Here is a 27417-nt window from a genome sequence, read left to right as displayed (position 1 = left end):
TCAAAGCTTCATGGTACTGTGACACTGAGTGTCTGAATTATTTCTGCGCTGTACCTTAGGGGCAGATAAAGAATCACAGGCTGGTTTGGGTTGGAAAGGACCTTAACATCATCCAGTTCCAACTCCCTGCCACGCGCAGGGATGCCTCACACTAGAGCAGGTTGCTCCAAGCCCCTGTGTCCAACCTGGCCTTGAACACTGCCAGGGATGGGGCAGCCACAGCTTCTCTGGGCACCCTGTGCCAGCGCCTCAGCACCCTCACAGGGAAGAGCTTCTGCCTTAGATCTAACCTGAACTTCCCCTGTTCCAGTTTGAACCCACCACCCCTTGTCCTGTCGCTCCAGTCCCTGATGAAGATATAATCGAAGAAGTGATTCTAAACCAGCATGTTTCTGGATGAGACAAGTACTAAGCATAAAGTATTCCACCCAGTGATGTTTGGTACATCTCCGACACGTTTAATCAGAACCCTAAGCAATCTAGACACTGAAATACAAACTTATTTTTCCTCAAAATCAGTGTTCCATATTCTTTTATTTTAAAAATTCAGGAATGTGATACACAATACAATTAGCTCCCCACCACTGCAGTGCTCATTCACGAGAGTCACTAGTTTCATGTTTTGTGGGGGGAAAAAAAAAAGGGAGAAAAAGACTGTGCAGTGTTTTTGAATGCTCCCAGTATTCCGGAACTGTGATCTTCAGAACAAATCAAGTCTGTGTAACCACACAAAGATCAGGTTAAAGAAAAAAATCAAACTCTATTGCAAGCTAACAGGCTACAGTCGGGCCTCACGCAGCTGGAACAAACACAAAACTTGTGTTTCTGCTGCTGTGCAGCCACCAACCGGACCTGGCTATGTGCTTCCAGGGAATTTACCATCGAGGGCTAAAGAGACTAAAGGGCCCCGTTAACACCAGCTGGTGCTGCACAGGCAACGCGGCACAGGACAGAGGGGCCATGCAAGTCCCCTTCTGCCCCCACCATCACCATCATCACATCTGCATCCTGTCCTGATAACAAAAATAATGGAGGGGTAGGAGGAGAGCTTTTTGTCTTTTAAGCTAGCCATTGCCTGCAATGGACACAGAATAGAAAAATATGACTTCTGGCACCAAAAAAAGATTAAATAGTTACAATGGAAGTAGCGACTACAACTCCATCTATTCAGATGCATTGACTGAGGCTGTTAACAAATGGTGGCAACTCTCAAGACTCAATAATTGCTCTCTTCTTACAAGAGCAACAGGAGAGAAGGAAGTCAGGCTTCTCACTGCTACTATGGTTTGTCTTGGTGCTTGGGGTTTTAACAAACTAAAGAGCAGTAGTTCTAGGGTGCACCAGTGATATCCAGCAGGGCCTCAAGAATTCATCCTAATAACTGTGACCAATATTAAACTAGTGAGAAAAATAATTAGTGAAAGTTTACCATAAAAAGCAAGGATACACATCTAAAAAAAAAAAAATAGTACTTTGTTCATTTCAAAATTTACTTGGTTAATACTTTGTAGCATACTAGCAGTTGTAGCATATTCTGCAAACGTAGTCTTATACGAGATCTTATTTAACAGTCAACTCTAGATCATATACAGGTAACAGAAGAAAGAAAGTAATTCAGACAAAACAAAAACATATATAAATACTATATTAACACATTTAAGTTAGTTTATGAGACTATACAATAAGCATAAACACAGAAAAAGGCGAGCGATGCTGATGGCTGTGATGCACCAACATCCCCAAGCCAGCACAAAGCTGAACCGACCCATCCACGCACCGCAGCTTCCTGTGGATGCATCTGAGCAGCCAGGAGGCAAAATTAACTGCACCCAAGCTAACAAACCCCGTGAGAGGGAACTCATGTGAAACTGGACTGAGCTCCTCTACTTTTCCAATGCTTTGGCACCCAGCATTTGGCCAACGCACTGGCATGCGATACAGAGCTAGTGTGGCCCTGTAGACTGCACGGTTAATGTACAACACTGGTAATCCACCCATGGATAATCGAGAGTTGACTGCAATGCTCTGCTGAGAAGTTGGGTAAGACCACTGACACGACCTGGGCCAATCCAAGTCTGAGGAGCAGCAGACTATTTTGAACTACTTAGGAGCAATTACCATAGGAGACATGTATTAGAAATGCCAACTAGGAGGTGTTCTGTATCCAGAGGCAAAGCTACATTCCCTTCACTAACAAAACATTCTTTTCTTAAAAAAAAATCTACATTTAAATACTGTTAAAAACCTGAAAACCACAGCATCAAAGAATTTCATAAGGCCAAAACGATCCTCAGTTCCCTCTGTTGTGCCTAGGTATTGCGATACATTTGTAGAAGTAGTAAATACCATGTAATTTAATATCTTACACTCCTTCCAGTGCCTTCCAGTAACACATCTCAGACCTCTTCGCACAAGAGTTAAGCCTCACAACACCCCTGTGAGGTAGGTATTATCCCCATTTTAAGACGGGGAAACTGAGGCAGAGTGTTTACCATGTCCAGAGTCGTAGAGCAAACAATGGAAGATCCAAGATGTTTTCCAGTTTTGAGCATAGGAGCAGTCAATTAAACCACAAGACATTACATCCCATACATAACTTGAGGGTGGATCGAAAGGGTCAGGGTTTTACTTAGATCTCTTGTATGTTTTATCTTCAACTCTCATCTAGTCTCTGCCGAATTCACAGAGTCCATCGACCAGTTTCTCCTTTGTTAAGGTGTAAGTTGGCAGCATACTGTAACAGCTTCTTTAGAGCCAGTCGTCAGTTAACCGAGTTAACATCTTAAACCATAGATTCGGCTACTTAGGTGAAATTATGTGATACATAAATATGCCAAAGTCTGAAATACAGCAATGAAATCCTGCTCCCTGCCCCACTTCCTCAAAAGTCTGCGGAAGGCTCCTGAGGACACAGGGGAGGGACCAGGACTGCTGTCACTGCAGGTGCTTACAGACACTCTCAGCTACAAGCAAAACGCATCACTGAGTTAGTTGTTACGGAGGCGACTGTCTACGCTCAAAGGCCCGAATTAGACTGTCGGTGCTTGGCAGACTTTCCCCAACAGAGCACTTCTTGACATAACTAATTCTTTTATCTTAGTCAACTGAGCATCAAGTGAAAATGAAGCTCCAGCTCTCCATTCATAGCACTGTGAGTCAAGGATTCATTAAACTTTGAAGACTTTTATGACACAACTTGGAAATAAGGAAAACACCAGAAAAATCCATCAAATATGAAAGGATGCATTACTTTATCGGTCAGTCTCACGTCCTGATCACAGAGCAGTACACAGTAGCTTGAACTTCCATGCTGATTGAAAAACACCCCTTTCACATCTGATCTTTTCACAAGCAGTTGATTTTAATCACCTCACTACCTCACCAGAAAAAGTGGGGACAGTTTCTAACAATCACATGATGTTCTCTTTAAAATATGCTATACGATAAATCCTTTAGAAAAAGCCTTCACATTTATTATTATATAGGTTTAAGAAAAATATGTGAAACTGCAAAGTGGTTTCCAGTTTTAAGTAGTTATCTCTTTAAAAACACTCTATGAACTTTGGTTTTCCTTAGGGCTTCTAAATAAACAATATATTAAAATATCTACAAATCAAATATTAAAGGAAAGAGTAGGTCCAAGAAATCCGTAACGCAAACTGAGTTCCTACATGCTTATCCCTCAAATACCTTTAAACTGGAAAAAAAAAAAAAGAAAGCATTTCAGTTTGAAGCACAGCAAGAAGTGTCTCTGCTGAAATGTTGAAACTGGTTTTCTGAACTTGTTACAGCATTGGTGCACTTTCTGTCTCGGTACAAAGTCAACACAAACACATTGTATCATGACAGTGACGTTATGTTCCTTAAAACAAGCATTCTAGGTTTAGCAGTATGACAAGAACAAGGACTTCAGCAACTACACTACTTGGCAAAATTGCACCTCAAACGTCTGTGTCTTCCTCCTGCAATAGAGCTGCTGTCAAAGTCCCCAGAACTCAGGTAGCACCGCTCAGGGAGTTACAAAGATGATTCAAACTGCTCGTTTTGGTCGGTGTTTGCCTCTAGCTTAACTGAAGGGGTGATCTCCGGCTTAGTCCTCTTAGTTTTTGGAAATTCAATGACAACTTCTGAACAAGAAATACTAAGTGACAAAGATTTTTCTGTCTTCTTTGCAGCAATATCTTCTCCTGTTCCACAACACTGCTTCAAAGCACACTGAGTCCTGCAAGGAAACTCACATTTCCCTCTCCCTGATTCAGAGCCAACACTGGCAAACTCAGGCTGAATGGTAGTTGCATGAATCCCTTCGTCATGGAAGATCTCTTTTATGCGCTTTGCCACCATCATGTATGTGGAAGGATCAGGACACTTTATGTGAGCAGTGCCAATGATCCTACTGCCTGCTAGCTGCCAAATGTGTAATTCATGGACTGCTTCAACTCCTTCAAGGGTACGTAATCGTGAGTTCAAAGAATGAACATCTATTTGTTTGGGAACAGTCTGTAGAAGTATAAGGGCTGACTCCCTAAGTAACGGGTAGGTTGTGTAAAGGAGTATACAAACCATTATCAAACAAAGGACGGGATCTAAATATAGCAACCAGCATGGACCAGCCACCGTAACGCTCTCTTGCTCAGACTTGTTTGCTGTGCCAAGCGTTTGGGACAAAGTAGCGTTTTCCATGCAATGATTATTGACACATGGATTAAAGCAGGGCCCATCTTTGGGGCATGGATTCCACAACCCATAAAAGAGCAAGGCATTCACTACCACAATTACTGAACCTAGGGCATCTCCAAAAACATGCAGAAAAACTCCACGCATGTTAAGCTGTGCACTGGAGTCTTCTTCAACCTCCTCTACATCCAGAGGGTAATGACCGGCGTTGCCATTCACTTGTAGGTCAGTCATGTCATCTTTCATATCACCTGATAAGAAAACAGTAAAGTGATTAGGCATATGCTATAATACCACATGTTACTGTAATTCCACATAAAATAATAACCAACATTCAGCTTGCTTTTCATTTGAGTACAAAACTAAAAGCAAGCAACTCTACCCGTAACACTTAGCAACATTTTCTCTAGCTGAGAAATATTCAGTTGTCCCAAGAAGTGATCAAAATAGTCTAGAAGGATTGTTTCTACACAGAGCTATAAAGCAAAGTATAGCTTTACACTACAGAGTGGCAAAGTATAAAGATGACTGCACTTTAATTTATTCTGCTGAAAACCTGTTTTCATGTTTTGTAGCTGTTTAACCACTTGACTACTCACTGCTCATTTCCTAAACAAAATGCAGAATTACAGAGCATATAGCAAAAAGCTGGTTAAGGAGCTAAGCAACTGAGGTTTTTTCCCCTCTTTTGAAAAGCCAGAAGGCTAATCACATTGCTAAAAATCTCTCTTAAACCATAGGACTGCGCTGCTATTTTATAGTCAAACTTATGAGGCCAAAAGCTCAAAAGCTGTATGGGTCCTGCTTTACAGTAACTCCTTTTCAGGTTTAGGAGTTCATTTCCACAAGACTTCTGAATTCAAGGAAAAGGAAGTTTTCCTGAGATGGCGCATGGAGCCAGCAGAACTGTGAGATACAATGAGCTGAGCTTTTAAGTCTAAATTTACTGGCAGTACTGACTCCAGGACAGTGTAAGTTATCACTGAAGCTCTCAGAGCCTATGAACTAGTGTCATTTATAGTTGAGAATTTTTTTAAAAGTACTAAAAATACATTTTTTTAATGCAAGTGACATAGAGCTGTTGAGTGACATAGAGCTGTTGATGCCTAAATCCATGGCATGGGCCATGCAATGCATAGAGCAACATTTTAGTGCTCTCCTTTGCCAAAACTTTCTGCAATACCACCACTCCAACCCACCTAACTAGCTGTGTAGGAATAAATGCACACGCATCACTACAAAGAAAAACATTTTTGAAAGAAAAATATGTTCCAATGTTCAAAATTGAAAGTATTTTACACGAGTAATCTCCCACTTTTCTTTAAAAGTTCTTCTTGGGGCAGAAAACTCCCAGTGTTAAAGAAACAGCCACTGGCCACTGGCCCAACTAACTGAAACACAGAGCTCTTACTGCTTCTGTGGTTATTCACTTCAAAGCTTTGCAAATATTAACATGTTCACAAGAGCTGCAGCTTCTGCCACTCCTGTGATTCTGTAATCACAAAGTGTCTCCAAGTTCCTTCCTCCCTGCAGAAGGGGTGGGCTCCTGCAGATGCAGCTGTGTTCCAACCCTCAGGCTCTTTACCTCGTGTATCACACTTCTGTCCGAAAGCTCCAGCTACATTTTCCACACAACCTTTAGGGAGTTATGGAATATGGGACCTGTAACTTTCCATGGAAATCAATAAATTAGAGGAAAACAGCTCAGGTTACAGAGTTCAGACCTCAGGGTCCACAGTAAGGGCAAGGAAAGAGGAACTCTGCTGCACACCACAGAGTTGGAGCAAAGGAGATGTGAAAAGTCAGTAAGACCCGTAACAGGAAACACTGTGCCAGAAAGCTCTTCAGATTATTTTTTAATGGCAAATGGTTAAATCACGTCCAAACGAAATACACTCACTGAAATCTAACTACACACTTCAAGCGTATGCACAAAGCCACCCGTGCAGGACTAGCCCCTAAGGCTATCACTAGTTTTCCACTTTCACCTTAGGAAATCAGGATCTACCCCTCTTTGTAATTTCCAATGAAGGCACAGTACCACTCTCAGACACATCCCTAGGCTTCACCTACGCACCCTACAGCTTCTCACAAGTCTCCAAGCACCTCCACCTGTAACACTTGCATGGGTAAACTATGAATAACTCCATCCATTACATAGTCGTGGCAGGGCATAGGAGGAAATATAAACTTCTTTTAAAGTTTCACTGTGACCAAAATTATGCCCTATTACCACCTAAATACCCACAACAAATTATTTGTTATTGCCAGAAGGGCACCCATGAGAAGTTCCAGATGACTTAGCTCAGGACAGTATATGTTTTAATCTGTGCTATAAATTAACCTTTTGGTCTAGAACTAGCCCAAAACTTGACTTTTCACCATGTTTGAGCAACCTGGTCTAGTGGAAGGTGTTCCTGCCCTTGGCAGGGGGTTGGAACTGGATAATCTTTCAGGTCCCTTCCAACCCAAACCATTTGATGATTCTATGTTTCACCAGGCAAGAACAATTCCCAACCCAAGATACCTATCAGATTAACGGTTAAGGGAACTTTACATTGTTTGAAAGTAATCACTAGGATACTTTTGTCAGAATTAACCCAACATTAAGAGCTTATTACGCGGTCAAGAAAATGGTGTACTCTATTCAGAAAAACTTTCCTATCCTCTTGCAAAACCTGCCTTCTCAAAAGCAACACGGACTCAGGGAAAGAGAGAGCTGCTTCTCCAGTGTGTACTGGAACCCCTGACCACTGAAAATGAAACTGCAGCAAAGTTCACTCTGCTCAATTAAAGCCCAGTTTCAGTGAAAAGAGCAGTCTCCTGATGTCACCCCAAAAACAAAGGAGAGACATGGGCTCTGAAGAGTGAACCCCCTTCCTCCCAGTTACGGGGATGCTGTATGGCTAAAGCAGCAACTGCACACCTTTCACTCTGCTAGCACACAGCACTTGGCTTCGGCCAAGTGACTTCAAAATAAACTATCCAGGCTTCTGGATCCATTTAAAACATAACCCAAGCAATTGCCTCCCACGAAATAGACACTTTGATCACAATCAGGAAGCGGAGATTTTAAATTTATCTCTATGTGCAAATGAGTGGGAAGGAGCACGCTTTAGAAAGCTACAGAAAACTAATGCAAAGAAGCCACATGTGTGCTTTGACACCAGTGAGCTCCACATTCAGTGCCCGCTCCATGACTTCCACGGTTCTGATCGGTAATTTCCAACACTTCTTCCTATTAACACGGATGTCATGATGAAGTACAGCGTTATTGCAATGGAATATACTTCGGTATGTTATGTTCAGGTTGAGACTACCTTCTCAGGTAGCTACTAACTGACCCAATGGAGAGATCCGGCTGTCAGGACCAAGGTGTTGAGCTGTGCTCTATCTGATGTGCAGCCAGTTCAGATGGCATTAGGGCAACGCCTTGTGACAGCTCGTGTCTCTAGGCAAAACACTCTTGTCATGTGCCTTCTCTACCAGCACCAACTTTTGCCAAGGCAACCTGCTTTACCCCAAGCCTCTTTCACACTCTGACTTGTCTTCGAGATAAACACACAGCTGAGGGCACTCCTTTTAGCACTTGAAGGAAAGGTGTGAGGTAGAAGTGCAACAGCCATGTGCCCGAGAGCACCGCTAAGGAAGTTTCTTGCCTCTTCCCACCCAGAAAGGACAGGGGGTCCCCACGAAGCCAGCACCAGGTGGGACCAGGACACCCACCACCCTACTCAGAGAAGGGTCCTCTCCCACTTTGGTGGCACTCCTGTGCTGGGACGGGACAGAGGCGCCGCAGGGCTTACCTAGCTTGTCCTGGCTGACTCCGTTGGAGCTGCTGCAGTTCTCCACCAAGGTGCTGGTCTCCTCCCGGTGCAGCGCAGCCTCCCCATCCCCGGGCGGCTGCTCGGGCTTGGAGCCGCTGCGGGAGTGCTGCCTGCTGCCGTGCGAGTGCCCGTGGCCGTGGGAATGGCCGTGGCCCCCCACACCGTGGTGGTTGAAGAGGCAGAGCCCCAGCAGGTTGATGATGAGCCCCGCCACCCCCACGCCGATGACCACCAGCGGCTGCTGGATCTCGTGGGGCTCGGTGAAGCGTTCGATGGCCTCCAGCAGGATGGTGAAGCACAGGGCGGTGAGGAAGACGGCGTTGACGAGGGCACCCATCACCTCAGCCCGCACCCACCCGAAGGTGTTCTTCTTGGTGGCGCGGGTGCACTGCGCGAAGCGCACGGCCACCAGCGCCACGACCAGAGCCATGACATCGGAAAGCATGTGGAAGGAGTCGGACAGCATGGCCAGCGACGCCGTGACCCGGCTCACCACCACCTCCACCACGAAGAAGAGGAAGGTGAGCGCCAGCATGCACAGCAGCCGCGCCCGCCGGTTCTGCCACCACCGCGGCCCGCTGGGACCCTTCGCCGCCATCCCCCCGCACATCGCGCCGGGGCAGAGGCTGCCGGCCCGGCCCGGCGGAGGCGCGACGAGAGCGGCCGGCGCTGCGAGCGGCCCGCGGCGGAGCCCCGAGCGCGATCGCGGCCCGTTCCCCGCGGGCGGGCCCGGGCCCGGCGCTGCCTGCTCCGGCGCTGGGCGAGCAAACTTTGCACCCGAGCCCCCTCACTCTTTCCACACGGAACCCGGACCGGCGCGGCCACGCCCCCCTGCCCGCTACCCATTGGCTACTGCGCCCCCACCTCGCCCGGCCCCGCCCCCTTCTCCGCTTCTCATTGGCCCGGCGGCCCTCGCGACAGAAGGCCACGCCCCTTCAGTACCTCCCATTAGGCCTTATCCACCCCGCCCCGCCGGAGGAGACCGAGCGAGGCCGCGCGTGACGTTCCGGCAGCGGCGGCTCCCATTGGCTGAGCCCCTCGGCTGCCCCGCCCCGCGGCGAGCGGGACTCGTGCAAAAGGTGCGCTCCGCACGGCACGGACCGGCCCGGGGCGGGGAGGGGCGCCCCCTGCGGGACGGGCGGAGCGGGGTGCTCCCCGAGGGGCCGGGCGCCGGCAGCGGGACAGCGCCGGGACGCGAACCCCGCCCCTCGGGGGCCCTCCCCAGGCAGGGGCCGCCCGGCCCTCCCGCCGTGTCCGTGCTGGCGGTGCGGGGGGCGCCGTGTTCCCGTGCGGTTACAACACGGGCAGCGGCCGCTGGGGCACCAGAAACGGCGTTATCATACAGCCCGCAGTGGTTTGGGTTGGAAAGGACATGAAAATCATCCGGTTCCACCCCCCTGCCACGGGCAGGGACACCTCACACTAGAGCAGGTTGCTCCAAGCCCCTGTGTCCAACCTGGCCTTGAACACTGCCAGGGATGGGGCAGCCACAGCTTCTCTGGGCACCCTGTGCCAGCGCCTCAGCACCCTCACAGGGAAGAGCTTCTGCCTTAGATCTAACCTGAACTTCCCGTTTCAGTTTGAACCCATCACCCCTTGTCCTGTCGCTCCAGTCCCTGATGAAGAGTCCCTCTGCAGCATCCTTGTAGCCCCCTTCAGACACTGGAAGCTGCTCTGAGGTCTCCACGCAGCTTCTCTTCTCCAGGCTCAACAGCCCCAATGTTCTCAGCCTGTCTCCATAGGGGAGGTGCTCCAGTCCCTGATCATCCTCACAGCCCCCCCGTGCCTGCCTGGGGAGGGGAGGAACCAGCACCCGGCCCCAGCTGTCAGGTCCATGGGCCCGCGTTCCAGCTGCCACAGTGCGTCCCAACAGCTTCTTCCTGCTGCCTTTCCAACTCCCGGGTTGTTCAAGGTTTGGCCTTTTTGCAGGGGGGCTTCTAATTCATTTTTCTCCTGTTTGTGCTGCCGAGGGCAGGAGGATGAATGATGAGGCAATAATAACTGGTGAGCAGCTAAAAAATTTGGAGCAAAGAAGCAATTAACTTTGCTTGGGGAGTTTTTGATAAACTGTAATATACCATATATAAATGCTAAGGAAGCCCCTAGATATAGTATTTGTTTTATTAAACTTGTAGTTAAAAAGGGAAAAGGAAAGCAAATACTTTGAGACCCAGAAAAATGACAAAAAGGTAATCGCAAAAAAAGCCCAAACAAATCACAAAAGTTACCAGAAGGCAGAGCTGACCTCTTGCTTTGCCTGCTCTGTTCCAGGGAACCAACAAACACGGCCACAAGAGAGTGAGCATCCAAGAGCATTCTGTGAGTAGAAAATGGAGAGGGAACAAATAGCCATAGCTATCTGTAGCTACAGAGGTGAAGCTGTGTCTAAGAATACACAGAGGCAGTAAGAAAACTGGTGCCCTGGAAAGGAAGATCTAGCAGGAATGCACACGCCTGTTGCCGTGCTTGGAGATAAGAACTCGTCTTCTCCTTGGCTGAGAACATTGGGGCTGTTCAGCCTGGAGAAGAGAAGCTGCGTGGAGACCTCAGAGCAGCTTCCAGTGTCTGAAGGGGGCTACAAGGATGCTGGAGAGGGACTCTGCATCAGGGACTGCAGCGATAGGACAAGGGGTGATGGGTTTGAAGGTGTGGTGATCTGGGGTCTGTACAGAGGTTCCTGGCAGCTCGAGTTGGATGGCTGGTCTCATTCATTAGTAAAACAGCAGAAGGTGCTCACACTTCCAGGAGAGAAGAGTTACCGAGAAGCGTAACAGAGACCAGTCTGCCGGGACCCACTTCCCTGTGCTCAGCACAGCGCCCGTGAGCCCGCGTCTGTCCATGCACCACGCTGCTCTGCCCCGTGCGTGCCGTCCCCTCTGCCGCCCCGGTGCTGCAGCATAGTGCTCCCTATGCTGCAGACACAGCTTGGACACCACAGGTCCTGCTCTACTGACCTGCGACCCCGCACCCTGCTTTCCGTGGGGTTGTTCGTATGTCAGTATCTAGGTGTGCTGTGTTTTTAGCTTAGCGGTAGGAACCCATGTGGGACACTTTAATGACCATTGTAAGAGTCAGTAATTAGATTGCTGTAACATTCTCCTCATCTACTTGGCTTCCCATGTGCTGTAACACCATTTAATAAGGTGTTGTAAATAACCAGGAAGCTGACCAGCAATTACACTGAAACAGAACATGCCCATGTCCTCTCCTCCTCACCCCCACGCAGGGCCATTAGTTTATAAGGAAGAATTAACCAATTTTAAGATATATGGGTCAAAGAAACTGGTACAACTCAAACCTTTTTTAATTCCTGAATGTGGGGCAGGTTATAATTTTATGGGGATTGGAGTTAATCCGATGGAATTTAGCTAGGAACAAAGGGAGGATGAGGAGTTTGATGTCTCTCATTCGCTGGACTTCAGGAATTACTGAAGCTGAGCATTACTTGGTTGCCCCCATGATGTTGTCATAGTTTGCTTGTAGTAAGAAAACTTCTTGTAAGACCGAGTACTTGTAAGTTCCCCTCCTGAGTGGAATAAACAGGATACCAATATCGGTACCACCCTTAGGAATAAAACTGAATCAATGTTGAACACACACTGTGTCAAGAGTTTTGTCCGACTTACAGGAGGGGAGTTAAGGCTTTTTTGGCTTCTTTCTTGGGGTGTAAACAATGTGTAGATCAATTTGTGATGCTTTTAACATTTCTTCACCACAAGACCTCTTACTCTGCTGAAGGATACCACACCACTGGCCAATGTGCTGCTGTCTTCCCCTTATAGCATGGCATCTTCTTGATCCTGCCCTTGTTCTGGGATAGCTCTTCCTACTATACCAGGCTGAATACTGAATTCCTCTTGGGGCCAAATGCCAGAAGACATGGGCCATATAGCTCAGGAGAGAGGGAGGGCATGGTTTCTTCCCAGGCAAAGAAGTAATAATGGTTCCTCAGGCCTTCCACTGCTCCCAGGTGAATGGGACTGGATGCGTAGTTTTGTCCTATGGGACCCAGCAGCCACTGTTGCTTCACTGGCTTCAAATACAGGGGCTTTGAGGAATAATCCCTGTGGCAGCCCAGTCCCACTGCCAGACAAAGCAGGCACAGATCACACCAGAGTTCAGTTCGCTACCTCTTCCCCAGGCTCTTTCTCATGGACCAGTTTGCTCTGGACTTCTGTTCTCAGGCTTTTCTATTGTGTTTCCACACATCAGCATCCAAGAGGAACAGAGGTAGTTCCTAAATTTAAGGCTGTCCACCTGGCAACATTATAAATTTTAAGATTACTGGGAAGGTGGCTGATAAAGGTACCTGATGAAGCCATAAATGGTGTGTTACAGGAGAACACTGTGTTCCTGCCTATGCTTTTGAGGAGAATGCTGTGTCTTCGAAGCAGGGAGGACTCCAGGTTTTTTATTGTTGGGGGTTTTTTTAGGCTTCCAGGCATTGTTCATGACTCACCCAATTCTTTCTCGCTCAGCTTCCGGACTGCACGTGTGGAAAGACCCGTTTCCAAATCTGCTTGTGCACCATAAACTGTGTTCTGAGAGGAGGAGCGACTCCGACTCTCTGGCATCCAGCTTCATGCCAGCCCAGAACTGGGTGACAAGATAGGGAAAAGCTACACAGAAAGCTGGGGTGGTTCTGCAGGGTGTTTTGCAGCGGGCGCTGCTGAGCTCTCTGGAGCCAGCCGAGCGCTGTGGGGAGGACTTTGGTTGGAGATTCGCTATTACTCAGCATATTTGCTGAGTAAACAAAGTCACTGCTTTTTCCTTTGAATTTCTGTGCAGGTTTGCACGTGGAGAGCTCGGTGCCACGGGGGGCTCTTCAGCACTGTGCCTTCCACTTGGAAAAGGTGAAGCCCTGCCTATAAACCGCTAATGCAGTCGCATATTACAGAGCACGCTGCCTCCTTCTAACACCTAACTTGTTCCCTTTCTGTGCAGTCATCAGACCTGTCTGCTTTTAATAAAGGCTTGTGGGGCTCTGGCAAACATGACTCCATCTGTCTGTTCCACTTCAAGGCTGTCGGTGTTCATTTGAGGCTGCTGTTCTTGCAGGCAGTGTCTCTCTCTGGTAGCTGTCCTTACAAGGCTTCTTCAAATAAAACCCAGTCAGCAACACCAAAGCCAACAGAAGCACTCACTGTCCAGTTACCTACATCAACAAGGTTGTTCCTTGTAATGAAAAACACTACAAATGGAAAGTGAGTATTGCTGTTCACACAGCTCTATATCAAATTCACTGTTACATCCCGATGCAGGAAAGCAGCTTTATCAAGGAAAGGATTTAGACATGTGTTTGCAGTTAATTAAAAGGCCTTCTTTGAACAGAGGGGAGTTAAGCATGTGCTTACATGCTTCTGTTTGTGACCTGTGCAGAAAGCCTAGAGCTGTAACTGGCATTAAGATAGGAAATGAAGAATGCCTTGCTCTGTAAAGAGGTTTCTTCTTCTACCTGCTTACTGTGCCTGTGAAATCCCAGCTCTTTGGAGTCAGTGTTAGGACTCCAGGCAAATGGAGGGGTCAGTGTACCCTCCACTATACTTCTGAACCATGCAAGGCAAATTAAAAAAACCCACTTCTTTCCCTTCCAAAATCTTTTCTCCCTAATAAAGAAACAGCTGTTTTAAGAATAGGCCTTTCTTATGTCCAGTTCTGACCTTTCCTTTCTAGGCTAGTTATTTTGCTTTCTTGCTGTCAAGCCATTTGATCCAATGGCATTTGGCAGCCTGTAACTGCTTCGTAACTTCTGGCACAATTAACTGCACAGCCAATCTATAACTGTTTTTAATGAACATGCTTTGTTGGTTGGGGTTTTGTTTTCAGTGGACTTAGGAGCATTTCCTGGCTGCTTTGGTTACACTTTGTCTGCAAAATAGTTGCTCTAGTCAGCTGTGAAGTTAATGCTAATAGCGTGTTAGAACCGATACTTGATTCAGCTCAAGTGGATCCTACTAGAAAAATCACCACCATATTAATCATTAAAAGAAAGAAGTCAGACAAAAAAGTGGTATTATTCACTTTTGCACACAGCGTAGCTCCTCTCTGCTGGAAAGATAGTAACAGTGATTCAGCAGGAGTGGGAAATTCTGCGAATATGGAATTCATGGAATGAACAAATCCCTCTGCAGCTGATTGGTTGGTGACACTTTTAGTTATTACTGAAATCGTCCTTCCTACATCATTTTTAATAAATCATATTGTTAAGCTCTGCCTTCTATTATCTTAAGAAAGAACAGAAGATTGCTGGCTCTGATCTAAGCCAGTTCTCTTGGACCTGTGGTGACAAATATCAACGAATCAATGGGTATTTGCTGTGGACAGCCACTGAGAGAGATGTATGCTAGTCACTGCAGTGCCTGCTCCACCTACCTGCACTATCAGGCCCTGTCAGAGAACATACAATGCCTTCTGGCATCAAAGTTGGTTATTTGGGGGCAGGGATTTCCATTGTCACTGTAGGGTGCTGGATTTCATTGGTGTAGGATTTCGAAAGGTCTCTTGCTGAAAGAAGGTCGCTCAGGTCCTTTGAGGTAAGTCCCTACAAGAACAGCGAATACTGTGGGGAAATGATAAACGTGCATGTTCTAGCATTTGAATAGCCAGTTCAAAACTAGTTCAACAAGTGCAGCTTTGAATTGTGTGAGGCTGCAGAGCACCTCTGTGCAATGCTGCCACAGAAGAAGTGTCCTGTGGTGGCACATTTGGCCTTGAGAAACGGGGCCACGCTGGTACACCTCCGTGTGTCCTGGGGACTGAATGAGGCCATGTGAGAACTTGGTGTGAGAGCAGTATTGGCTCAGAAGAGGAAGATCCCCAGGCAAATCGGAATGAAGCCATCACACTGGCCGTGTACATCAGAGCTCACAGGGTGGTTCCTGGAACATGAACGCAGGATATGGCGCATCCCGTCGCTTCTGCTCTGCAGGACAGGCCTGCTGCAGTGTGGCAAGAGCCTGGTGGCACAGCACTAGCAGGGAACGGGAGCCTCTGTGCAACACACAGCCTGCCACTGACCCAACACCAACAGCAGGAGGGCAGCCTCGGGCTCATCCTCAGCAGGCAACCCAGGTCCTCCTGGTGTTTCCAGCCAGCTCCTCTACACACACATCCCTGCTCCTCTCACCATCACAACACACATCAGGCAGAAACTGCTTCTGCCTGTCTTGACGCAAAGTCTTTTCTATGTAATGTCCTTCAAGGGGCTGAGCTCTTGCTAATGAGCTTCAAGGGCAGTGAGCTTCAAGGGTGATAAGCTTTAAGGGCAGTGAGCTTCAAGGGCAATGAGCTTCAAGGGCAATGAGCTACAGGGGGCATGCTCATCATTCTACCATTTATATATTTGATATTAACTGTATCAGCTTGAGATGGATGAATTTCCCTTTATTACACAAATTGATATCCATATTTATTTTGCTGCTCGAAGTGCTTTTGTTAGATCCTGTTTAGGTCTGTAGGTGCTGTTACTGGCTGTTCATCAGCCATTAGCCAAGCTCATGTTCTGGTGTTCCCAACATAAGAAGGACATGGAGCTGTTGGAGCAAGTCCAGAGGAGGCCACGAGGATGCTCAGGGGCTGCAGCACCTCCCGTATGGAGACAGGCTGAGAACATTGGGGCTGTTCAGCCTGGAGAAGAGAAGCTGCGTGGAGACCTCAGAGCAGCTTCCAGTGTCTGAAGGGGGCTACAAGGATGCTGGAGAGGGACCTTCATCAGGGACTGGAGCGATAGGACAAGGGGTGATGGGTTCAAACTGAAACAGGGGAAGTTCAGGTTAGATCTAAGGCAGAAGCTCTTCCCTGTGAGGGTGCTGAGGCGCTGGCACAGGGTGCCCAGAGAAGCTGTGGCTGCCCCATCCCTGGCAGTGTTCAAGGCCAGGTTGGATGGGGCTTGGGTGACGTAGGCTAGTGTGAGAGGAGTTGGAACTGGATGATCTTAAGGTCCTTTCCAAATCATTCTGTGGTTCTGTGGCAGACTGCCCTTTCTAAGCTGTAGATATCTAGAAAGAAGCCATTCTAGCAAATGATGTCAAATAATTAATGCCATCTACTGAAAGCAAGTTTGCACCCACTATAGCATTTTCTGCAGAAAACCATCCTGAGACCTGTTTGAAAAGCATCTTTGCCCAGAGCAGAAGTAACATTTTTTTTAGTCTCAACCATTTAACATTTCCTCTCCCCAGGGCTGATACTGTGATTTGGAACATGCTGTGATCCCAACTCTGAGACCGGCCTCCACTGCTGCTTTCCCCAGGCATCAGTCGTGGCCTTCGCAAAAGGGTGGAGACATGAAGGTCTGTTCTATGTCTCATCGCCTCTTTTCTTTTCAAGGATCAGTTGTATTTGATGTTTGTCAAATCATACTCCAAGACAGTAAGCATAAACAGGTTAACTTGATGCTCTGCAACTAAATCTATTCATTTTCAGAACTGCCTTCCACAGAGGCTATTTTGTGGTCAACTTATGCTGGTCCAAGTAAAACCCAGTTCCAAAAAGGGCAGTTCACATTTCCTCTTCAGAAATGACATTCCTGTCCCCAAGCAGATCTTAGATCTAGGAATTAGGGCATATGATGCCATGAGGGACATCAGCTCTGCCTGGCAGCACAACCAAAACCAAATTCTTCTTCTTCAGCATTAGTTTTCAGCAGGTTCAGTACCTTTTCCTATTCACCAGGGCTGCAGGATTGCTGGAGCTGATGCATGGAACCGTGTGATTAGGGCAGGGAAAAGTGTGTGACAGAGTACTGGCAGCAGCCCATAGCTGCTGATGCTGATCGAGAAACCACAGCCTCAACTCCACAATAAGGGGGGGATTCATGCCTAGGAATTGGTAGCTAACACACAAACGTCTTCAGATCATGAGCCTCCCTTTCCGAGTCAACAGAGATCTAATCAGCTTTGTCAGTGCAGCCTGCAGCGTGGTTAATCTCCTCCAACGGTGGTATGGACTTGATTAGATGAACCCCATCCTTACAGTGCCCGTTTCTGTCACTGACTGTAAAGAAAACCTGGTGTGAATAGCTCAGAGAGTTAATACGTCAGTAGTTAATGAGGCGACTTCTGCCCCCAAGTGTTAGTTCTCCCCATTATAAGACAAAGATTTCTTCTTACTCGTACATTAAAGCATGAGTTAAGTGAGTTCTTTAGTGCCACAAACTGAATAATGCCAGAAGGAAGAGTAGGATCCAGTGGCCCATCCTGCTAATAACAGTGCTTATACTAATACACCAGAAATGTGCTGTTCAAAGCTGTGTCTCCAAGCTAAAATTAACGGGTGTAGAGGAGGTGTTTTGATTTAATCAGTCTTGGAAGCAAAGAGGAGTGGTGGCTGCTTTTGGAAAGCAGGTCGGTTATGTAGAGATGAAGCATGGAGGAGCCCCACTGCAGGCATGAGTGTTCAGAAAACCTTAGCCTAAATCTTACAAGCTAATTCTATACAGTCCATTATAAATGGCTTTTCTCATAGCAAAATAGCAACTGGGAACACTGCTTCTTGAAAGCTTTCTTTGTGTTGACCTGCTTTTATCTAGCCAGATGCTTCTGACTTAACGTTTAGGAAAACAAAAGCTCACATCAGCATGGGATGATGAAATGATGCCACAGTAGCTGCAGAGCCAATGGAACCCATTTGTACCACTGCCAAGATGACAAAGCAAATATGAAATACAGCAGCTACCGTGGCTGGCCCGGGAAGGACTTGTCCATCAAGTTCCCAAGTAATCTGTTTGTGAAATATGTGCTCCATCTCCCTTATTGACCAACAATGTCTATTATCTGCTTACTTAACAGTGGGGATAAAGGTCTTTTTCCTGCTGTATTTCAAGCTCTTATGCAAAAAGCTGCAGTTAAACTGTGTATAACCTTAGGATGGTGAACAGTGCCAAGTTCTAGGAGGATGCTTATTCAGTTTTTCATTAGCCACATACGATAGACAGGCTTTGTGGGTTTGCTAATTAGAGAAACCAGAGCCGATTTCTTGGAAATTTCCCTATAGGAAGAGATTCTTGGAAAAAAAGGGAATAGGTAAATAAGCAAAATATGTGCTTATTTGATGAGCAGCATCACAGCACACCATTGTTGATAACGCACTGGTGGTACCTGCACTATATCATTGTAGTGATATAAAATCACTGCAAGCACTATCAAAATACATATATAGAGAGACAATAACTGTTAAAAATCAATGAGTTAGTAGATCTTTTTCAAGCCAGCCTTCAGAGCTTCTATGCTTGTTAGTAATGATAGCCAACACTTCTATGTTTAATCCTAAGTGGGAAAAATGCTTCCCACATGATATTTCAGATTCATGGAGACTTGATTGCAGCCTGTAAGTGCACAGAAAGACAGCCAAGAGCGTTCGTGTGCCCATGTTTCCCCGAGGAGCCAGGCTGGGCTGACATAGCCCTCCATAGGAGGCACCCACACCAGTGGATTCCCCTCTAGGACACTCGGTGTGGGAGCACAAGGAATCGGGTGTGCACGCTTCTGAGATGCTGGGAATGGCAGCACGTGGGCTGGGAGATGTTGCGGAGGGAGAGGAGGAGCTGCTCCATCTCTGTTGTTACTTCACAGGTACTGGGTTCCTGGCACTGGCTCCGGCCTCATCTAGCAGTTGGCAGTGCTGCACAGCCCGGTGTTTCCTGGAAGCATGACTGAGCCTTCTTGTTATTGAGGTGATTCATCCTACCCCCACACACCACAGTGTCCTCCTGACCTCCTTAGTCTCTCGCTCGCCTGCTGTAACTGTGTCACACAGCCTGTTTGTGCTCCTCAGGATGGTAACACAGGTCCCTGCGCACGGATGTCCTCCCCGGCAGCCAAAACACAGCGGTTCACACACCACCTAATCCGGCCATAGGTAAAAGGAGGGTCTGTTGGTGCCATATCACCTTTAGCCTATGAAAAGCATCTTCAGGGTTGCCCAAAGGCAGGTCCACAGGCAGTGAAGCCTGTCCTGGGCTCCGGCCAGGCTCAACCTCCGGTGCTCCCTGCCCTGCTTACAGAGCTTGAGGAGTGACTGACGTGCCCCATGTAACCCAAACCTGGAGGCAGCTCAGTTTCATGTTCCTGTGTTATCTGTTCTGCCCAGCAAGGGAACCCTGCAGGGATCATCCCTCTGTGCTGGCGGGATAGCACCAGTGCTCGGGGACCCTCCTGCCTGCGGCAGGGTGACATGAGCAGCAGCAAGCAGCGCCTCACGCTCACTCCTGCTTATCTGGGAGAGATGGAGCTTTTGGAGGGGAATGGTCTCCTCCACCTTTTCCTTTCAAGGCAGCCTGAGTGTCATGATCTGCAGTCCACACACAGCCTGCTGAAGCCACCGAGGTGGCAAAGCAGCTAATAATTAAACCTGGTTTTACTGCTGGAGAAATGCTTCTGTAGCCAAGCACTGACGAGAATACAATACTCCTTCTACATCAAAAGAATATGCAGATACCCAGGGTAAACTCTGGCCTGCATTTAGCATGCTAATTTCTGTGCTGCTATCTACTTCCCCTGACAGTTCCAGTGAGGTCAGCGAGTTCTTCAGCCCTCTTAGCAATCCTCAGGGTTGTTAATCTTAAAGGGGGGGGGGGAAGTAGTTGCATTTCCAAGATGGACTCAGTTTGGGGAATGTCGAATGACCACAACTGTAGCATAAAATGTGCACACAAATCTTGGCAATTACAGGCGTGGTCATCTTCCCTCTAACTGTTATTGTCAGTGTAATGTGCACATCATGTTCACACACGCACAGAGCAGATGCAGTTCAGAAGGCAGGTTGGGAGCAAAGATCCCTGCTTTCCTAAGCCCTGGGAAGACGCTGTTGGCTGGCTGGTGCTGAGGACTAGTGCTGTGGTCAAACAAACAATGAAATAGTCTGGGCTTTATTTGTTCCAGTAAAAAACCAAACCAAAAACCAAACAACCAAAACCAGCGTGACTGAAAAACACAAAGGAGATGGAGCAGACAGGCAAGATGGAGCAAACACAGCAGGAGGGGAGAAAAAGCAAAGGTGAATAATAGGCAGAGTTAGTTATTTCTATCAGTTCCAAAGTTCTTGCCTCCTTCTGCCAGCCTCACTTGCTTGTTGGGCAGTGGGGGCAGTTTCTACAGGTTTCTCTTTAGCTAAAATGACTTCTTAATAAGATGTGTTATTTGTAACAAACGTAAGGGTATCGCTTTGTAAAAACATCCTTCTTCAGGAAGTAATAAAACACTTGCTCAGTTTAAAGCCTGTCCTCAAGTGTGTTTGCTGGGTGGGTGTTATCTTCATGCGGCTTTATTCCACTGAATCGTCCCCAGGGAGAGTAGAAATGAGGGATGGTGGGGAAAGAGGTTTGGAAACAAATAACACTCTAAATCAAAAAGGCAGGACTTTGTGCACAGCCCAGGCCACAGTAACGGCCCCCACAGGGCTGGATTCCTCCTGCGCTTACAATCAAAGAGCAAAGCCCAATAATGCTGCTGTAGCTTTACATACTTCAGCAACTTTCCTTTTAGTTCCTCAGTGCCTGATGTACGGCAGATGTGTCCCAGAGCTGCTGAGCACTCACACCATCATCCCGCTCATGGCACCCAGGCCTGAAATTTAGAAGACTCACCAGCAGAGGAGGGGAGACAGGCATTTCTCTGGAGCTTTTAGCAGGGTAGTTCCCAATGGGATAGATTTTGCCCAAAAGGTCGGGTTTCGTTGGGAATCCCCTGTCCTTCACAGATGCTCTAAGGGAGATGAAAGAACAAAATCTCGGATAATCTCAAGGACAAATTCTCACAGAGTTGCTCAGAGGTCGATCAGTAGGAGCTGTGGCATTGACATAACTTTAACCCTGACTCAGAGATTCTCACGTCAAAGATTCCTGCCTGAATTGCCTCCTGTTTTTCTGATGTCCAGCCAGCAGGGATGGAAAGGTTTCGGGTCATGGGGAAGCTGTCTCATTCCTCAGTACCTCAGCCCTGCAGTCTGCTGGCCCCTGGCTGCCAGTGTCTCCTGGCAAGAGCAGCCACAGTCACTCAGGTCCAGATATTGGGAATGTTTCAGAAGTAGACAAATAAAACCTTAATGAGGATCAATATGAGAGAAAATCCAGAAGTAATTTGCTGCAAAGAGATGACCCAAAACCAGCAGCTGAAAGGGTCAATGGATTCTTTATTGTGATATTTGACCCAAATTTTGCAAAAAGGTTTGTTTCTCCTTAACTCACAGAGGAAGAAGTGATTGTGAAATGGGTACTAAAGGAGAATTCTCACTCATAACTCCTGCCTCGCAAAGGCAATTACATGGAAATCCTGTGCTTCCAACAATGCTGAATTAGGGTTAATGTTTCCACCATCCCAGACAATGAAACCCCAAGGATCTGTAAATAAACTGCTGTGGTTTAAACAGCCTCTCTCACTCCCATGCTCAGACATAGTAAAACAAGAGGAAAAGATATCAAATATGATAATTTGTTACCTCCTCAGTAATCTATATAAGATCACCTAAAATTGTCCTTCTTTTTTGAAGAAGTAACCTATTCCTGAAACAAATAAGCAAGAATGACACTAATCTCAGCATTCTCCATGAGGATACAAAGCACCAAGTCCATACAGAGACAGGCTCGTCCTGTTAATTCAGAGTGAACTCCCTCTCCTGTGGAGGAAGTAATGCTGTAAGTCAGTTAGAAGGCTGGTATTAATTGAAGTAATACCACTAGAAGGGTAGATGTTGCCACAGAGCAGTTTACTTAGTGACCTGCATTGGTGTGTTGGGAAGGACCCAATAGCTGCGCAAAGACAATATGTCAGCATGGGTTTGTTTCTACTAGATACATCCTTCAAAACCCTCACTGCCCGGTAATGCAAGTCCCAAATTATTCCTTAGAATAACATCAAGGTTGGAAAATGTCTGGTGTGCTTTTCATGCATTTACTACTATTGATTATTGACCAAGGGCAGGAAAGGACCTCACCAGTAATCAGGGGTCTTAAATGTCTTGCGTGTGGTTAGGGAGGTGCGGTGCTGAGGCTGGGTGCTCAGCACTGCTGAGGCTGAAATGGGATTTACAAACATGATTCACAGTGTGATAAGGAATTCTGCTGGCAGTAAAGCAGTGAGCAGCTACTGTTCTTCCAATACAATGCTCTTACAATACAATGAGCCTGTAAGTAGGGGAAGAGGCTGATTGTTTTCTGTTTGGTTACTAAAAAGAAGAGCAGAAGATAGTTCTGTGTTTGCATATGCTGGAAGCTGTCCTTACCATTGCAAAGGCATGATTTTATTCACTGCTTTCCTTGTTGATGCTTCTGATTTTCTGTAAGAGAACTGTTGGTGATTTTACTGTAAGATCACTACAAGATACTTGTTCACAGCTTGGCATTGGGTTAGGGCTAAAGCTGACAGCATCTTATAGAGAGTAACAATAATAAATCCGTGCAAAACATACAGTTTCTCTCCAACTTTGTACCAGTGATAATTGGTTACGTACAGTATATATTTAAACGTCCACTAACAACTCCAAAGTTAGGAGCTAAATAGCATTATTCAGCATGTACACATCTGAAAGTGCTTCACCACAGCACAGTAATTCCTTCAATCCCACTTGGTAAAGATTTTTGGGGGAGTTTTGGGTCGGTTGTTTTGAGAGAGGTGGCTGTTTGCCCATGCTGAGGATGTGGAGACACAGCTTAGGAGGGGATGCAGGGGCAGGACCCGCACCAAGCCTTTAGAAACAACTCCTATTTCTGGCAGAGTTTTGCATGCAGCTGAGGCAGTGCAGGCATAACGGACCACTCTGCAAACACTGCAAACCACTGCAGTAATGCTGAACTTAGAACTGACCTCCAGCAAGTGCTATTTCACATCCAGAAAGTGGCTTTGAAGGTGGAATCTAAGCAGTAAAAAACAGGATTAAAGAAGCAAGTGACCCTTGGAACATCTGCTCAGTTTAAGCCAGGCTGTAGGATTTCATGTAAGAAGTTGCTGCAGTGTCAGATTTGGAAACAAAGCTCATGGTTTCTGCCTGGCACAACCCCAAGGCTGAGCTTTGCCATTCGCTTGAGCTCATTCCCTGGAGCACAAGCAGAGGACCACGTGTCCAAGGCTGTGATCAACTCCCTGCTTCTTGCCAGCACTCATTTGTCTGGTTTCACCCACGGCCATGCCAGCAGCAAGTGCAAATTAGCAGCAGTGACAGGATGAGTCTGCCACGGAGCCGGAACGTGAGGCAGCAAAATGAACATGGGAGGAGGTTAAAAACATGCACAAGTGAAGGCTATGGTTGTTCATATACAAATTCCATTCTGAGCCTCTGAAACACCATTTCCAGGGCTCTGCCCAGAGAAATTCCCTGGGCTCAGGCGATAAGGGTCCAGATTTCAGTCCCTTACTTAACATCAGTAACTAGAAAATAGAATTTCATGCCCTTTCCCCTCTTGATAACAGGTAGAGCTCCAGTGAACGTGGCTTTGTGCAGAGGTGAGGTCACCCCTGTAGCTTCCAGTTTCATCTTGAGACATCAAGCACTGAGACCAGCATTTGGGTTTGAAAAACAGTGGGAAATTTAGAGCAGGGAATTTTACTCTTTGTGTCTTACACAGGAATTCAGTGACACGTTCTTGGTTGCTCGCCTTGCTCATCTGTGCCCATCGCATTGCTGAATTTGGCTGAATAAAGATTGGTGACAAATGACCTTACACCTGATGAGAGTGAGTCCCCAGCCTGCCTTAAAGGCAGATGCATCCCTTTGAGTACATCACACAGCAGCAGTTCTCTGATTATACTTGTCCCCCTAGGAACTAGCACAATGGTGAGGTTTTCCTAGCATTTAGTTTACCTGGGAGAAAGATTTAAATGTGCCCTTAAAGGCTAGTCTGTAATAATTCTCATAAAAATAGGCTGTTTTCCCAACTGACTACTTCTTTGATGATATAATTTTCTTTAATGCTGATGCTTCCTCCTGCTTTTAGTTGCAACCACCAAGTCCTTACAATCCAGTACAAGCTAATTACGTGGATCATTGCCATAGGAGGTATTTGCTTCACCTCCCAGGAAATCATTATCAGTCACGATCTGCCATTTGCTCTGATGGCTTTGTTTATGTTGTCATCCAGGTCCCATAAAATCCATATTTATCTTTCCCTAGTGGCATCTACAGATTGACTAGTAGTAGCCAGAAAAGGCTTTACATGGCAATTAGCACTCAGGGCGCTCAGTGACTTTAACACTTGCATTTGTCAGGAGGGGTTTTTGGAACTTCCTGGATGACCCAAGTAGCCACGTAGCTCTGGGGTCACTGGAGTGGTCCCCGGTGATTAGGGAGAGCCGAGAGTTCAGGTAGATAATATTGCTGCTGTTTGCAATTGGATGATAAAACGCATTGTGAGCAGAAAAAAACCCCATGCGTTTGCTGTTCCCTAATACCAGATACAACTCCAGCGGGGTCTGACAGCTCCTGGCACAATTCTTGTCAAGGGAAGTCTGATTTGGTAGAAGCCAAGATCAAGAGCTCTGCCTGAAGTGGCTTCTCTTCACTTTTGCTGAGGAAGATGGACCGCTTGTTCCTGCCGTGCCTTTGGCAATGCTCTTCCTCCCCAAACAGCAAACAAGTGGAAGTGTTTACAAATGTCTAGTATGTCTAATGCTGATGAAGCTGAAGCTCAGGCAGGGGTTCACTGCATTTAAGGAGAGCTTGTCACCGGCTTCACTGGGCTCCTGTTGTGTCCCTGGGGCTTTGACTGACACAAAGACGTGCAAAACTTTGTGTTATGGGTATGCTCGCTTCTGCTAAGCCTTGAAGAGCAGGACCGCCTAAAAGAGCTGGTTAAACGGTAGAAAAGCATTTAGCAGCTCTCCTTGCAAACCAAAGGTCTTCAAATTAGGATGAATAATGGAAAAAAACCCAAACCGAGCTCAAGTCATGTATTTAAGTACCTGCTAAGTACCTGCCACATTCCTCATAAATCTAGCTGCATGTTGCATTCATTTTACCACAGAAAAACGACATATGAAAGGTGACAGTGGAAGCTGTGTTATTAGTTATTACTCACTGCATGTCGTGTCCAAGTCTGCATTTCAGTTGCCAAGGAAGTAGACATAGCGCGCTGAGACCAAGAATGTGCTCACAGCGGTGAACAATGCAGTATAACCGGGCCTGTAAATTACCTCTGCTTGAACCAGGTAGCCCAGCAACAAGCATCCTGCATCAGTCAAAAATGAAACGAGTCACAAATGAAAGTTAATCAGCCAAAAGTCTCCAGAAATATGTTTTCTTACCCAGAAAGAGCCTACGTTGAAAAATGAGGCTTTGTGGAGCCAGCAAATTCCAGGTGTCTCTGTAGCCTTTCTTTTCCCTTTATAGCATAAAACTCTGGCATGAGTCCATTTTATAGACTCAGAGGACTTTTTTCCCCAACAAAGCTTCATCCTTCCATGGCAGCTGAGCCTCCGAAGTGCACTTTGCCTCCAAAATGTCAGATAAAGGTGCTGCTGCCTCTAGTATAGTAACTTCTCAGCACTGCTGAGCTGGCTGAAAGCAAAATTGAAGGAAAAGCAGTATAGCAGTGTGTGGCGTTACACTATCAGTCTGTGCAGCTTTTTTGAAGTTGTAAAGATTAATATTTAGCTTTCAGGTAAAGATATAAATAAAACACACTTCTCGTACCTGATGTGGATTATACTGTATGTAGCCTTAATTAGGCCAAAGTCTTCCACAGTGTCAAACACGTATTAAGCAGGCTCCCAGGGCAGGCTTCTACATGAACACACCAGCTTTTTGCCTACTAGGATTCCTCTGGCTTCACACAAATCACACAAGGGAAGAATGAGACAAAGACACAGCCCAAATGCTGTCACTGTCTTTTGGACTGTGGATGCTACAAGCGTTGCTTACTGGGAAATGGGCTTCCTCTTTATCAGCACAGCAAGAGGTACACACGTGTGGGGATGACCAGCAGCATATGTGAGGAGCAGTCTCTCTCTTTCAGATGAAGACAGGAGCAATAGCAGGAGCTTCTCCTCTGCACTGTTTCTCATACCTGCAGGAAACTGCAGGAGATTGAATCCTGCAGTAAGTGCCTGTGAACTGGCTTGTGCCATTATCAGGGTCAGATCACTTCCTCCTGGGTTACTTACCGACAGTAAAGGCAAAAATGTGAAATTCCCTATGATCAAGCATTTATAATCGTTCCAAAGGGATTTATCTCTCCACCTGCTCAATGATATAGTATGGATTAAACAACCTATTGATATTTATGTTGAGGAAGCAGCTTCATGGTCCTCTATATTTAAGTCTGATTTCCTCTAAGCAATTTATCTGTCCCGCTGGCCAGCGCTTTCACACTGTTTATGGAATGGCCTGGTCAACTGGCTGCAGAGGGGACACTGACCAGGCTAATCAGTAAATAAATTACTTTGGTAACTCACCATTGTTTTCCCAGTAAATTCCATTCCCCAGTTCATGCGCACCTGCCCAAAATAGGAGACCAAAGTGGCTGCACCCCAGCGCTGATCCCTGGGACAGGGCCTTGGTCAAGGTCACACACAAAGGCTGAAAATCAGGGATCCGGTCCATATTTTTCAAGGATGATGCAACTTCCCTCCAGTCTATCCTTGAGCTAACTTACATTCTGCATATTTAAATCTCTGTAACTTCAGAGGTGACTTCTATCATTTGTGTACCCACAGCTACACGTTATTAAAATTCCTGATATTTAATTAAACATTAATGAGTTTATCTCACAGCATTCAACAGTGTACACCATTATCATCATCCTGCAAGGCTTAAGCTGTAAAATTATATCCTGAATGTGATTCCAATGTGCTCAGGGAAAAACAATTATGCTTCTGTAGGAAAATATGAATTTCAGGATTCCAAAGCAAAAATCCTGAGAGAGAACAAAGACCAGCTCCAGGATGCCTTCCGCTGTGTGACACATACTGGTAGGAAGGTCTGGTTT

General features: G+C 46.6%; 1 protein-coding gene and 1 long non-coding RNA gene across 2 annotated transcripts; both read right to left on the bottom strand.

The window, feature by feature from the left end:
- Positions 1-515: 515 nt before the first annotated feature.
- On the bottom strand, positions 516-9313 carry SLC30A1 (solute carrier family 30 member 1). Its single transcript, XM_030499837.1, has 2 exons — positions 8484-9313; positions 516-4928 (listed from the first exon to the last, which is right to left on the bottom strand). Exons 1-2 carry the CDS (start codon positions 9112-9114, stop codon positions 4018-4020), a joined length of 1542 nt encoding a protein of 513 aa, XP_030355697.1. The 5' UTR covers positions 9115-9313; the 3' UTR covers positions 516-4017.
- A 12884-nt stretch (positions 9314-22197) lies between these two features.
- LOC115613801 lies at positions 22198-23563 on the bottom strand. The gene is made up of 3 exons (XR_003993527.1): positions 23303-23563; positions 22722-22775; positions 22198-22248 (listed from the first exon to the last, which is right to left on the bottom strand). It is a non-coding gene; the product is annotated as an uncharacterized LOC115613801 (long non-coding RNA).
- Positions 23564-27417: the final 3854 nt, after the last annotated feature.

The sequence above is a fragment of the Strigops habroptila genome, chromosome 10 (genome assembly GCF_004027225.2).
Source record: "Strigops habroptila isolate Jane chromosome 10, bStrHab1.2.pri, whole genome shotgun sequence".
Lineage (NCBI taxonomy): Eukaryota > Metazoa > Chordata > Aves > Psittaciformes > Psittacidae > Strigops > Strigops habroptila.
This window is presented reverse-complemented; position numbering and strand designations above follow the sequence as displayed.

Coding starts and splice junctions, on each gene's coding strand:
- SLC30A1 (XM_030499837.1), bottom strand. CDS start 9,114: ATGTGCGGGGGGATGGCGGCGAAGGGTCCCAGCGGGCCGCGGTGGTGG. Junction 4,929..8,483: donor AGTCAGCCAGGACAAGCTAG/GTAAGCCCTGCG, acceptor TTTTCTTATCAG/GTGATATGAAAGATGACATG.